Source organism: Cygnus atratus, chromosome 6 (assembly GCF_013377495.2).
Source record: "Cygnus atratus isolate AKBS03 ecotype Queensland, Australia chromosome 6, CAtr_DNAZoo_HiC_assembly, whole genome shotgun sequence".
NCBI lineage: Eukaryota > Metazoa > Chordata > Aves > Anseriformes > Anatidae > Cygnus > Cygnus atratus.
In genome coordinates, this window is record NC_066367.1 from 34,129,190 (window position 1) to 34,144,476 (window position 15,287).

The window sequence follows — 15,287 nt, forward strand, 5'->3', positions numbered from 1 at the left end:
AAGCAAAGCCACAGGAACTGCCCATTTGTAATGTTATTAGCACATGCCCCCCGCACTGTAACATCTCAATTTTTTGGTGTGATTCCGAAACTAAATTGTCTTGCCTGAGTATTTTGGGTAGAAGTATGCTGTCCTGTGTCTGCGAGGCACCTGCACGGTCGTGCTCCCTGCTGTGCTCTGATCCTCAGAGCCTGAGGACTGCAGGCACAGGAAAACCTGGAGCCTTGGTGCTGTCTGTCCATCCTCCTGCTCTCTGCCTAACAAGTTGCCCAACAAATACCAACAGCCATGTGTTCAGACCCACCAGCACGGGGCAAGGAGGGGCTCAGATGGCATTGTAGGGGGCTGGGAGGCAGCTTGGGGCTGGAAGCTGCTCCTTCTAGGGCTGGCAGCAGCTGGGAGCCTCCAAATTTCTGCCGCTGTTGCCACTCAGAGGAATGGGATTTATTGAAATGGACAGGCACTTGCACAGTGTCTTCTCCCATATTTTCTCACATTTAATTACACCAACTTCTTGCTTTAATCTCCAGGAAGGAGCGCTCATGCTTCACCGTATTACAACTGGGTGTTTTTAGAGCCTGCATGAATTTTACAGAAAATAAAAACACTTAGTAAGAGTAAATACGAATTAATAAATCTTGCTGAGCAACATGTTAGTTCCATAAGTATTAGCTGTAATGACTGTGGTTCAGCAGAGCTCACTTCAGTTAACTTTTTAAACAAGACGTTTTCCATTCATTGCACTTAGGAATTTGAAATACAGTGATGTCTGTCTTTGCATATTTAATCATCCATTAGAAGAAAATAAGGGATTTACTAGGAGAACAGCATTTTTAAAGAAGTCCAACAAAAGTCTAGGTACGGCAAAAGCATCTAAAGGCCATGGTGAGGGAATGTGGAGCATCCAGATGTCTTTATTGCAAAAATGTTCTGCTGCTTTCCTAATTTTTCCTCTTCTTTTTCCTCATTTCACAGCCAGAATTTTGCACTGCTTCTTTTTCTGATGGCTCCATCCTGAAATGTCTTTATCTGAACTGTTCAGTATCTGATTTTAAGCTGAGATGTCATCCAGTTAGTGCGAGAAATAGGGCATTTCCTGCTACAATCCCCTGCTCCTTGAGGGCTCCCTCTTCAGCCTCTAATAAATCACTTAATTCTTCGCCCTCAGCTTTCTCATGTGTAAATTCGGATTAAAGTGGAGCTGTTTTGAGGACTGGGTTATAAATAGATAATCAAGAGCAGTGGAAACTTCAGAGGATTCATAATTATTTTTTACCCTTCCTACTCACTGAAAATCTATCACTTTTTGGCAGTGTTTTTGAAGGCTGTCACCATGGACAGTCACTCAGAGTAACGTTGAGGTGCCTCTTACTGTAGGGGCTTCCAAACTGCCTGCAGGGCAGAGCCTGGGAATGGATATTTCTTTCTGTCTATGAGGATTTATTGCCCTGACTCACAATACGTATTTTGTACTTAGACATTAGAATAAAATTGATCCCACCCTTTTGTCAGCTACAAAGTTTTCGCCAGTTCTAGTTTTTCATTAAACTTGGTTCAACACCGGTGAGGGCTTTTTATAACCTTATGGCAGTTCTAATTGATTTCCTTTTTTCCTTACCACAAAGGAGGTCAAAAATACTAACCCCTTTGGTTTGCGTGTAAATGAAAATGGAAAGTGCCGAATTTGTATCACAAACATTTGTGCATTTATATGATCTGCTACAGGCATAAAATTTCAGGGATTCCAGTCCTTTCTGAAGTCTTCTCGCATGCTGATCTGTTGAAATGTTTCTGGTGTAAGTCATTCCCAAACCAAACCTTCTAACTTCAGTAGCTATTTGCAGAGTCCAAATACCTAAAGAAAAGTTTCGTCACTGCAACAGCTGCTTTGCAAAATCCAAATTGCTTAAAAACTACTTGTTAAATCAGTTGTAGTACTGATGAGCAGTTAACATATTTCTAACGATTGCGATCAATATATAAACTAGCATGAAATAAAATCAATTTTATTTTAAAGAGAACTATTTAATGTTGAAATTTTAATGAGGTCATTTCTGTGATGTAGCGTTTGCTAATGTGCAAGTACTCGTCCTTCCGACATACAGTTAATTAAGTAAAGCTCTTAAATGTGTGCTTAGACCTGCCAAATCAGACGTGCACTTAAGTAATTAACAAAGTACGTACGCCATTTTGAATTCAGTTTTAAAGAATCAAGTAAAATAAATGTATTAATAGAAAATATCTGTTTTGGATTAAATGGAACATGAAGACAATATTACAGCATTACCAAAAAATATTCAATTAATGTATGGGTAGAACAGCAGCTATCCACCAAAAAAGAGATTGGGATGAAGTAGATGAAGGCAACATAGAAGTCAGATGTGCAGGTAATTGCAATGAATGGACATCTCTGCAGCTGTATTTCCCACTGTGCTCTGGGTCCATTCGTGTCAGGCTTCTTGCAGGAGAAGTGCTGGCTGCAGTCCAGATTTTGGGAAGTCGTGACCGTAAGTGGAGGAGGGAGCCATTTGTGCACACTGCCATCCCACTGCTGCTGCCTCTTGAAGTCTGGATATGTGGGAAATAAACAAGTGGGTGTGCAAAAAGTATTAGAAGTGGGCAAATTGCTGGCAAGTCTCACTAGGAGTGTTTTTAATATCTACGCTTGATTTTTTTTTTTAACCTATAAGTGTCATTGCAAACCAGGGAAAATCATCTCTCTTTCTACATGAGAATTTTTAGCACATACATGGCTTTAGTGTTATTCGTGTTGGTCTCCATAGCTCAAAAGTAGGTTGTTATTTCTTTGGTTTAGGCTGTTTCAGTGTATTAAGTCTAATGTAACCTTGGCATAAGGGCAGTGCTGTGAAATGGACTTATGTTAGCAATGAATTTAGAACATTTTTATTAGAAATGAATAGCACAGGGGTTGTCCTCAGGGGTCTCAGGCAACTGCTACAGTGATCAGTTTGGTTGTTCTAATATAATAAGCAGATATTGACTTAAGTTGAGGCGAACACCAAGATTTACTGTCTTGAAAGCTAAAATATTGACTGAGGGAAAACCAGAGTCAATATTTACCTTGAGGGACAATAAATCTTGATGTTCACTGAAATATGGAGTCGCTGTGATTTTCAGAAGTGTTGAACCTTGTTCTAGTTTAAGCTGCAGCTGCTCATCAGGAAAGCTGCCTGAAGTATAGCTATGAGTTTTTTCTAATGAATCACATCAATTGGGCATTTGCTTCTATATGTCCTTTGGAAGGTCAGCATTATTCCTGACCTGTAAGTAAATTAATAAATTACAAAACACTGTAAGTCACCTGAACATTTTCTGGTGGTTGTATTTGGACCTTTCATTAGGAAGTGTCAGCTATTAAAAAAGAAAATAACTAGACTAGCATTTCTATGTATTGTTTAAGTATCAGCCACCAGCAGCCTCCAGTTCTTCCTCCTACCCGAGCAGTCCCAAACAGGGGCCCCTCTCTCCATCCGTTGATTGATTTTTACTTTTTGTCCCTCGGGAGATGCAATGTGGTAGTGCATTCCTTGGTTGGATGGCTCGCCCTGAATGCACTGTAAATACATTGTTGCGGTAATTTTGCATACATTTGGCAAGGGTGAGCTGTAAGTGGATTATTTTCCCAGGAAACTGTTGTCTTTGTGTTTTGTGTCTTTTGGGCATACGGAATGGGACAGCAAGAGGCTGCCACGCTGTGGGGCTCCCTGGGGTGAGCACATGGAGCAGGAGCTGCAGGGCTGGAGTCGGCTGTTTGGGTACCACCAAAGTGGTGTGTCTGTGCCCTGATCTGCACGTACAGGGCAACACGTGTGTCACAGGACAGAGGCTGATGAGCTTTCAAGTGCAGTCAGCCAGGCTTGACATGCCTAGGCAGCAGAGTACAAATGCTCTATTAACAGCTTTATTATTGCAACCCCACCTGCTTTCAGAAGAGAGCGTTTGAGGTATCACATCAGTTGTATTTCTGTAATGGTGCACGGGGTCTTGCGTGGCATCCCATCCCTGCCCAAACTCTGCTGGTTTTCTTATGCAAAAAAGTAACACATGGGAAATACTGCAGGCATTGGCCACCAAGCTGCAGTAGTGGTAAAGTCCTGGCGTTAGTGCTCTGCTGCTGTCTGCAGATGGGTTTATGGGGCTTTGGAGGGCTCTACGTGTTTAACAGATTTTAATGCCAAATGAGAGATCACTGAGATTCCAAGCCAGGATTGCCCAGCCCTTGGTCTTGCCCAGCACAGGAGCAGACACGCTGCCTAGCTCGGCTCCTATGGCCCGTGCCAGCCTGTCACCCCTGTGGGGGTTGGCACAAGGGCTGTGGGAGGGGGGATGCTGCAGGACGGCGAGCTGGAGGCAGAGGTGCCTGCTGCTGAGGGGGAAATCCCAGGCCGAGCAGCGGAGGTGGCACATGGGCTGCCCCAGCCTGCCCTGCCATCAGCCCGAGCTCATCATTCGCTGTCATGGTAATGTGTGATAGCACACTGGTATCAGCTGAGGCTTTACCCCCCGTGGCACTGCCCAGGCAGACGTCTGTCCCCAGGGCTGCGGGTGCCCTGTGCCTGCATCCAGCTCTTGGCACATCCAGCACTTTGCCTCCCCTTGCAACAAGGGAAACTGATCGCGCCCTACACATCTCCCACTGATGTCTGTAGAAAGCAGTGGGTTTTGTCAGACAGTTCAGGCTCAGTGTGGTTGTTTCTCCATCCCGTGGAGCAGGGGTGCTGATAAATACCTTGAGTCTCTACATCCAGCTGCTGGGTGTTGCTGGGGAGCGAGCTGGCTCTTCAGTTTGTGCGGCCGTGTCCCCTGTGCCTCTGGGATCGGCAGGGAGCACAGGTCTCAGGGCTGCACAGCTAGTTGGTGGCACTTGGGATGCCACTTGAAACTTAGCTTCAATATACACTTCATATCATATATGAATATATATACCTGTATATCGTATAGTTAGGCCAGATACCATTGCTTTGGCATTAGGAAATCATTAACCCAGACTGATTGATGAGCACCGTGATTTTTGACAGCCTTTTGTGCAGGCCCAGCGAAAGCTGGACTTGTAAAAACCCTTGTGGCCCAGTAGCCCCTGGTCACGGCTGCCCTTCTGCCCTCTGGGCTGGCTGCACCCTGGCAGCCTGTGCCTCTCGCCGAGCAGCGTCACTGCCGTGGCGCCCTGCGCTCCGCTCCCTCTCCCATCTACCGAGAGCAGGCAATGCTCTCGCTCACCTCTTCGTGCCATGCTTACCTCCTGCCAGCCCTGACTGCTAGCTTACTGGGTCCCTCTCTTTGCTGTTTTTCCTTTGTGTTTTTTTGTTTGTATTTTTCACTTCTCAGCTTATCTTGCTTTACAGACCGCCAAAGACAGACCCACAGTTCAAATTAGTTTCTGATGTTTTCTGTTCCCAAGGGGTACTCTTTAGCAAGGTCTCTCTTTTTTTTTTTTTTTTTTCATTTGATAAGAAATTAATGCGCTGATGGGACGATGGGACACCAGTTCTGTTTTCAAGCTGGTTTCTAAATTTCCCCATCCTTTACCTCTAAAATACTGCAGGTAAGGTTTATTTATTGCTGTGACCACAACATGAATAGTCATAATCTGCTATTTTAAAATGAAGCTATAAATTTCACCTGTTGCTGAATTTCTTTGTTTGAGGGGTGGGGTGGATGGATCTATAGTTATTTTAACAGTGAGACCTGAACTGCTCACAGCAGCAAGGCCGAGGGAATTTCGGCGTGTGGAAGAAGAAATCTTGGGTGTGCTGTATTTTTTCAGGGCAGCACACAGTGCGTTTGGACAAAGCAACAGAGAACATTGTGTCTTCAAATCAGCTTCTGTGGACAAACTGGATTCAAAATAAATAACTTTTATTCGTTACCATAACAGAGCTGTTGACACGCTCATTTGTTTAAACCTAAAAATCTGCTAAAGAGCTATTTCTCAGTGTGTTGCTTCTAACAGCTTGAATGTCTGACATCTTTTAGAAGTGTTTATCAATCTTTTGGCTTTTTTTTCTCTGTATTTGGCTTTATTTTTCTTTCTCCGTAGATACCATAGTTCAGGTGAATGCACAGTCATGTTTGATTGGGAGATACGTTAGAGATAAGTCACTTGCAGGGAAAAAAGCATTTATGGTGTTTGTGTATAAAGATGAGATTTGTAGGAGGCATGAAATTTTGGTCTTCTACAGTAAATGACTTCCCAGGATATGCTAGAAGCAGAGGTAAATGAGTGCTGATTTTAAACTTGTACCTTCTGAAACATGAAAAGATGCAGCGCATATGGTCCTGGTGAATGACATGATGGATTATAGTAAGAGCAGTCTGAGCAAATGAAATTGTAATGGAATTCCTGCTCTGGCTTTAGAGAATAACTGTTATTTATCCTGTGTCCTAAGATGCTGCATGCATACTACTGTTTATTATGTACTTAGAAAACCCTTGGCAAGTCAATAATGAATAAACGAACTTAAAGATATGACAACACTTGTGGCATAAGGAGCATAAGCCAGGATGTTTTTCAGCGTACTCTTTTGTGGTTTTGGCTGACGTGTTTCTGCAGAGATGCTAACCCAGATAGTTCAAATGAATAGTTTTGATTCTTTTTCCTGGCAGGTGTATGAGGCAGTCCCATGCTACACTGAGTGCAATCAGTATTCCTGGGTAGTCGAACCGTGGTCTCCGTGCAAAATCAACAGTGAACAAAATTCCCTCCACTGTGGAGAAGGAATACAAACGAGGAAAGTCAGGTGCGTGAAGACAAAAGCACGATTGTAAATTAAAAAGAGCTCAAATGTTCTCACATAAAGCTGAAATAACTGGCTAAGTGAATACATTGTAGAGTCCAAAGGATTTCAAATGAAAAGAAACATGCATTTCTGTGTAATGGTTTACAGGACGAGCATCTCTGAGATGCAGCCTTGTGTTGTGATTGAGACTTCTTTCAGGAAGAAGGTCTGATGTTTAAATTAGAATTCTTTAACCTACGTGCCATTGAGATATAACAGCCCCTTGAGCTGCACAGCCTTGATATTCTGCTTTGCTAATGTTTTCCCCAAGTAATGGCACTGCATTCACTGAAGTGGTGTTCATTATCAGGAAGTGTTCATTCCCTAGGCATGGGGGAGCAATGAGGATGTTACTAGTGGGAACACACAGGTTTGTTCTTGCTGATTGTCATTTTCTCTTCACTCATCTGTCATATAATGAAAGTTAAAAGCCCCTGTATGAGACTGGAAATGTTTACTCAAAGTATTCATTGAAATCTGTGAGTAACAAACGCCCGTCATGTCTGTAGCTGTTTCGGCTTGCTTTATTAATGCTATTAATACCATGTTTTGTCCAGCCATATTTCACATAGCTTTGTGTTACATCCAGTGTCCTACTGGAGTCGTGCTGACCTGCTGATATCCATCACTGTAATAAGCTGATGATCCTCACATGAAAATTTCTGTTTTCTGTGTAGGTGTGTAAGTACTGCTGAGGACCACAGAGGGGAGACGGTACCCAACGCCCTGTGTAATCAGGCTGAAATCCCAGATGAAGTTCAGAAGTGCAGCTTGTACTGCCCCAGTGAGTGTGCAGTGTCCGACTGGGGACAGTGGAGCACGTGCCCACAGGTAGGCTCGCCTGGCTGTGGTTCCAAGGGCAATGTTCCTCACGCATCTTTCTCTGTCCTTCAATCACTCTGTGAGAAAATTTTCTAACAACAAAGTAAACGATTTTCCAAGGGAGGTCAGGCCTAATGGATCCTCCGGCCAATCTGGAGATTTTTGTATTTCTACAGAGACTGAGCTATAGAAAATTAGTTAGTAAAACACACAGAGGTATTACTGTGATAGTTCAACCCATCCTTCAACCTGGTCTACAGGCAAGGACCCAAACAAGCACAGCAGGTGACGGGATCAGCACTGTAGTTGCACTTAAGGGCTGTCTGTGTCAGGAATTAGTCTCAGGGGAGTGCTGTCTGGGGGATGCACATCTCCCACGGTGGTGGCACTCCTCTGAACAGGTCTTGGGCCAGAGGGAATGACAGCTTTCTCTTCTCAAAAAGGCAGTATTTCTCTCCAGCATCTCCTCCTCCTAAAACCTTGAGGGAAGATTTGAGGCAACAGCAACAGAAGGGCATGGCAGCAAGATGCCTGAATAATTTGTCCTGTCACTGAATACTTGAAACTTTGTGAATTATGCAGGGACTCAAGCAACTGCCAAATGTTCTCAGTTTTTCTAAGTGTGCAAGATGGAAAGAACCTGCAAATCCTGTCTTGTGAAAACACTCTGGCCTCAAGGCACATCGTTGGAAACCTATTGTTTCTCTCTGATCAGTGTTGAATAGGTGCCAACTTTAATCTAAGGGCTTGTGTAATAGACTTGGTTGATGTATTTAAGTGACAAACATAAATTCATTGCCCCTATGTTAACAGGGCCATTATCAAAAGTCTTAGTGGTTATTGGACAGGGATTTATACTACTGCTGACACAGGTAATTTCCTTCCATAATATTTTGTGTAGCCTATCAATATAGTCAGTAAGAATATGTCAAATAAAATCTTGTGTTTCATTTCCTGTATTTACCTCCTCCTGAGCAGCATAGCTTTGATGAAGTACAACGCTCTTGCAACCAATACGGATGCTTGGATACCTTTCAAAGTCCCACTGTGGTTGGGCTGTTTCTTTGTCATTAACCTGTTTCCAAAAACAGATTTTCTTCATTTCAGTATGCAGTAAACTAATGCAGAGATCCTCAAGGCCAGTGGGTATTTTTCAGATGCCTTATTGGCAGTCAGTTGGTCATGAAGGACTGCTTTAAACATCCTAATATCCTTAAGACACGGTGAGTTTTTGCCTGAAGACTCCTTTTCAGCAATGGTGAGGTCTCTGTAGCCCACAGAAGCACAAAAGGGATGACCAGAACTTGTGGGCTGCGCTCCATCAGGCAGCATAGCTCTTGGCAGTTGCAGGGACAAGTGCCACAGTCCCTGTGTCTCCTTGTACATCCTTTTGCCATGGTAGATGTTAATTCATTAATGTGAGGGTGCCTGCATGCCAGTGCAATTAACTGAACAATATGCTTTCACAAGCTGTTCTGCAGTGCTTTGTTGTGAAACTGAGATGACTGTGTGTGGATGGAGCATGTGTTTAAATAGTGCTGCCCAGATACGAAACAATAAACAGCTTGAAGTTTTATGGACAAATAAAACCCTCCCTTTGAAGAGTTTACAGCAGTGCTGTCTCACTTTTATAGCTACACAGGCTGTTTGTGTTCCTTTGGTTTTAAGAGAGAACCACACAGCACAGTCCCTCCCATGCTGCAGGTGCTTAACAACTCCAAGGCAAGCAAGGGTTTTGCTGTACGTGCAGAATGACCAAACCATGGCAGTGGTTCATGTTCATTCTGTGCATGGGTGCCAGTATGTTGGAGTGGAGACTGAGTATAGTGTGTCCAGGAGTGAGGCATTGCCAGCACCAAGATGATTGAAGCATCCTTCAGCCTCCTGAGTAGCAACAGGGAAAGGCAGTCTCGGAGAATGGCCACAAACAGGTGGACACAGTCAATAATAGAGTTACAAAAGCAATGGAGTCTATGGAGGTTCTAGTTTCATCTTTAATGGAAAGGTTACATGTTCTCAGTTGAGTAGCTCCGCTGACTTGAACTGAGAGCTTGCACCTGGACCTTGCCTGGAGACCCTACATATAAACACACAAATATAAGAGTGTTTTTTTTTGCATCTGGAGCTAAATCTCTTGTTAAGTCTTTCGGTCAGACCTGTTGTGCCTCCGGCCTGCATCGTCTCTTCCCATGGAGTCCCAAAAACCACATCAGTAAGTTGGCATACGTAGAACCTCTAGCTCATTAGGGCTGCCTGTTCAATTTTTGAGGGAATGATGCTTTGTAGTTGACAAACTCCTGCATGGATTCTGATTCATCCCAAGCTGGAAACAAATGCCTGTCTTCAGAGGATGTATAAAGCACTTTTTGTATACTCGCTGAAAATACATTTCCTAAGTATGTCTCCTTTTTCTTCCCCAAGTAACCTGAAACTTTTGCAGGATCACATCATATCAAAATGAAAAGGACAAACCAGACATCCTTTTTGCTCTTTTTCAAGCACATTTACATTTCATATCAAAATAGTTGGCATTCCTTTAGTTGTAGCACTCTTGTGAGGCAGCTGCCAAAGAGCATCCTGGGAAATCCTCCTGTATCTCTGGCCATGTTTGGCTTACTGGAGATAAAGAGGATTTATGAAACTTGACAAATTCTAGTTTGTAAGAAATGAGCAACTCCAATTTCAGCATCATCTTTGACTGAGTATCTCTTTGATTCAAGATATTTACCTAAGATTTTGGCCATGGGAGAATTCTTTTCTAGTCACTTTGGTGCTCTGCTCCAATTTTATAGTGTTGATAATAAATTCATCCTGATAGCAGAATAACTAAGTCTTATCAGCTGAATATAAAAAGGCCTTTTAGATTAGCCAGTTTACCTTTTTTGTCAATATGTCATTGTACTCTGGATACTTTCTGGGGTATTACTTTATTACTAGTGTTTTATCTTGTAGCAATACTCTTCCCATGTGGATTTTCCACTTTTAGGATAGTAAATGATCTTGAATCATGTTGAAATCAATGAGTCATAAAGGTGGCGACTGCTTTGTCAATAGGAAGTATTTGCTTCAATACTTCTTTCTACAAAAACATGCAACATCTATTGTATTCCTTTTACATTTTTGGCTCCTTTTGCTTTTAAATATTGGTGTTACTGGGGCCTTCTTTTGTACTTTAAGATACTACCAAAAATCTTTTATGTGTATTTTCCAATTGAATTGCAATTTTTGCAACTTGATTATACTGCTGTTTTACACTGCTACACAAAGATAAATTTTAATATCTCCTCTAACGGCACTTTGCTGTGACCCAGAAATGCAGCTGTCTGAAATGTAATACCTTGAGGTTACATTTGAGGTTCTGTCTCTTTACTGGATTCAAGAAACTCATAATTATTGATTTAAAGCTTCCCTATTACTCTTGTATTCTCTATTGTAAGAATTAAATTCAGAATGATTTTCTCTCTGATTGAAGGCTGTTTTTTGGTTCATAAAGTTTTCTTCTTTGTCGCTAAGTAACATTCATGTAACTTAAATACCAAGCTTTAAAGGCATTTAAAATATCAGTTTGAAGCTTGCTAGTTAGTTAGAAAAAAAAATCATGAGCAAATCGGATTGACTTGCATTTTGCTTCAGAGATTTCATATTCGTTCCAGCTACAATTGCGTGTTCAGCCAGACATCATCACTTGATTGCTCAAAGACCCAGCTAAACAATCTGGAAACTGAAATCCTATCATCTCTGTTAAATATTCAGCTATCGAATAACATGCACTACCTGCAGTGTCTTGACTTTGTATTCATCTGACTTGGAAATGTAATTAATTGACTTCAATTGAATTCATCAAAGCATTCTTAAAATGAGTTAATATGCGAGTTGTGCTACAAGTCCCTGAAATAATTACCTCCTTTTTTTTTTTTTTTTTTTTTTTTTTTTGTTAGCTGTTTGCTACTATGTGGATAGCAGTCACAGCCCCACTATCAGATCAGAGTGGCCTTCTTGTTTGCCTCAGCTGTTGGCATTTCTAGCAGCTAATTCTAAGAGGTTTGAAATTAGTTAATTATAGGAGGTTACATGTCAAGCAAGTGAGAACAGCTGTCTCTATTTCAGTGAGCATTTTCCTCATGGATCAATAGCTATGTACAGTGCTCAGGACTTGTAGCAACTGATTTATTATTCTCTTGAATCTGTGGTGTGTGTGTAGTATTCAGATAACTGCTCATACTAAAAGTGGCACCAGGCAATACAGCTGACTCACAGGTGTAGTGACTTTGGTCTTAGGTGTGAGTCTGAGTCATAACGGTTTGGAAATGCTTTCCCTCTGAGCCAACTGGAAAATAAATTTACGACTCATTTGTAAACTTTGTGGCTTATTGCAAACATTACTGAAGTCTACAATATCACTCAGGAGGTATCAACTGTAGATTTAGCAGAGGACCTGTAGCATGCAAGTTGGACTGAAGAATGAAGCTTGCATAGAGCTGAATTTCTAGACCAAGGGATAATTCATTCGGGTGAAGGATAAGAATTATGCCAGTCTAAGGCTTTCCTGGAAGAACATATGCTGCTCCTTATGCATAGCTGTGACTTGATTTTTTTTTGGATAGCCTTATAAAAAAAGTTATCTACTGATGTATTTTTTTTTAGATTCATTGTTTCATTTTATTCACCTTTGTTCATCTTTAACAATGATTAAAAAAACAATGGTTATGTATGGATGCAGGTAATGTTTCAGAACTTAGATGCATCTCAAAAAGAAAATGTACGCAAATGCATTTTAATTTCAAAAGACTGCTCATGTTATTTTAAATGGCTTGTTAAATTGTTCTGAAATATCCACATCTGCATGAACAATATAATGGTTCACTGCAATGTTAAAAATAGTCAAACCGTGTTGCTGCCAACGCATTTTTACCTTAGTTTGAGGTTGCATGTTTCATTATGAATAGCCTGTTAAATATAATGTGGCCAGCTATTTATAGTGCAGTATGCATTATACAAGCTATTTGATAAATTAAACAGCTTAAAGGGCTTTCTACTGGGTTACAACCTTTGTGCTGTACAACTATGATGCATGTGAAAGCCTGGATCAATGGACAGCTTTTTAAATCTATCACAAAAAAGGTCTGATAGTATATATTGATGTGTAATATGTTAACAACCCTTACTCAGAACTTAGCATTCATAACTTTACAGTTTTATTCTTTTTAGTGTCCTTCTCTTCCAGAACAAACTTTCTGTGCTTTGTCTGTTCTATTATTGTCTGGACCAAAGTCTGGGTACATTCTTTGTGTATGTTTGTATCCCTCACTTTTAATATTAGGTTAGAGTAGTGGCAAGTGGTCACGGTAGAAAAATGTATCTTGCTAAGAGAAATACTAAAAATACAGTAGTTATAGTGCCAAGAGTTCCTCCATAGAACGAAGAAAATGGCTTTTATAATTTCTGAAGTGAGTGGTTCTTTAGCAAAGATGCCAATTCATTCCTCCCTTAATGTGGTATGTACCTCCTGTTGCTTCAGAATATTTTGTTTCTGTTGTTGTTTATATAATCTGGTCTACAGATCCTTGGCTTTAACTCAACTTTTTCACGCTTCATAGAAAAGAACACCGAAAATGTCTGGGACAGTCTTTTTATACATGTAAAGAAACTTACTCTGTGTATGATGTCCTTATGCTGTAGGATATTAATGAGTGCCCTGAGTTACGTGCCTGTTATTACTTCCATCCAGAAATTAAGTTTATTCATACCACTGATATCAAAGGAAGTACTGTCCTGAATCACACACTCCGTTGCTTACAGTGATCAAGGAAGAATCTAGACTAAATCCAGCAAACAACATAGTCTGTGAAGTTTAAGTCCAAAATTTGGTTAGTGCCTGACCTTAAAGTTGTCCAGGCCTCTGACCTTCTACTTCCATGCGTCACAGCTATGTCAATTTCTTGTTTCCTCTCTTATATTTATGGCCAATTAGCACCCGTATTCATCCTCCTCCTTTGATCCAGAAATCTATAATCTATGTATAGCCTGGGTGGTGTAGGAAGTAGGTTTCAGTTATGCTGAATAGAGGCAGAAATTAGACAAAGGTTTTCCACTTGCCATGCAGATATCAAACTCTCCTAATCCCCAGGCAGAAGCAAGACTGAGCTGTCTTTCTGGTAGTACCAGCCCCCTGGCAAAGTAGAGCCTTTGTTTCCTGGGAAGATCAGGCATAGGTGCCAGCTATCCACAGCTCTTCTCGTCGCAGTTTGCTGGAGGTGTCTCCAGAGCCAAGACCTGGCCTTTTACACTCAAGCTAGAGGCAGAATTTGAACCCACCTTCTTTTCCTGTTTCCTGTACCTGAGCTGTATGCAAGAGTTGCTCCATCTGGACCCCAGCACAAATCAGCGATCTCTGCACATGCGTGATACGGAGAGCTTCAGCAGCTGCCTGGACTTCTGCACTGAGCTCAGTTCAACTATCTCCTGGCTTTGACACTGTCTAAATCTATCTTAATAAATCACTTCAATCTAAGTCTGTGACCTTGACTTCCAATGTCTGGGCAAGAAGATTTCCTATGATGCCCAATTTAAGCCTGTTGTTACATGCCAAATTCTCCAGCTGTGGAACCTAGTTACAGGATTTATAACCACAGGCATAAAAATAAATATGTGACTGTAAGGAGATGATCTCAGAAACACAAGTCAAAATTAAATTCCCACTATTGTATACTTCTATTGTATGTACTTGCCAGTCTCTGAACAGTGGTGGTGGCTGCACCTTTTCCTCTTCCCTTGTGTTTCTGCTGTAGAAGCAGCATTGGCTGATGCTAAGCACAAACTAGTTGCTTACAAGAAGGAATGGCCAACTTAATGTAAAAATAATGATAAAGAGCTTAATCTATGATCAGTGAAAGTAGTATTTATTAGTGGAACAGCAGGAAGTAAAATAATGTCTCTGAAAGTATAACATTTACTTAATGGAAGGAGAAGAGTTGGAAATGAAGATACTCAATAAAGGATTGCTGAATCACAGTGTTTTTTATTTATTAAAAAAAAAAGAAAAGTAAATTTATATATGCTTGTGATAAGAAGCATTCATTCCTAGTGGGGTAGAGCAGATCCAGTCTTGAAGTATATGTCTGAATCACAGAATGGTTTGGGTTGGAAAGGACCTTAAAGACCACCTCGTTCCAACCCCCTGCCATGGGTAGGGACACCTCCCACCAGACCAGGTTGCTCAAAGCCCCATCCAGCCTGGCCTTGAACACTTCCAGTTCATGTCAAGCTTCTCATCAACCACCACCCCCAGGTCCTTCTCCTCAGGGCTGCTCTCAGTCCATTCTCCACCCAGCCTGTATTTGTGCTTGGAATTGCCCCGGCCCAGGTGCAGGACCATGCACTTGGCCTTGTTGAACCCCAGGCTCAATTGAGCCTCTGTGAGGTTTGCACAGGCCCAGCTCTCAGCCTGCCCAGGTCCCTCTGGATGCCATCCCTTCCCTCCGGTGTATCAACTGCACCACACAGCTTGGTGTCATCAACAAACCTGCTGAGAGTGCACTCAATTTCACTGTCCATGTCACCGACAAAGATGTAAAACAGTGCCGGTCCCAATACCAACTCCTGAGGAACTCCACTTGTCACTGGAGTGGCATCTTTGCTATTTCATATGGAACAGTGTTTTTGAAGAGT

At 41.7% G+C, this 15,287-nt stretch overlaps 1 protein-coding gene across 1 annotated transcript in view; it reads left to right on the plus strand.

Moving 5' to 3' along the window:
* The window catches only part of THSD7B (thrombospondin type 1 domain containing 7B), a 263,133-nt gene that overhangs the window by 223,269 nt on the left and 24,577 nt on the right, over positions 1 to 15,287 (plus strand). Inside the window, exons 16-17 of the mRNA XM_035556107.2 lie at positions 6,625 to 6,758; positions 7,475 to 7,628. Coding sequence (XP_035412000.1) covers positions 6,625 to 6,758; positions 7,475 to 7,628 — 288 coding nt within the window. The remainder of the gene's footprint in view (positions 1 to 6,624; positions 6,759 to 7,474; positions 7,629 to 15,287) is intronic.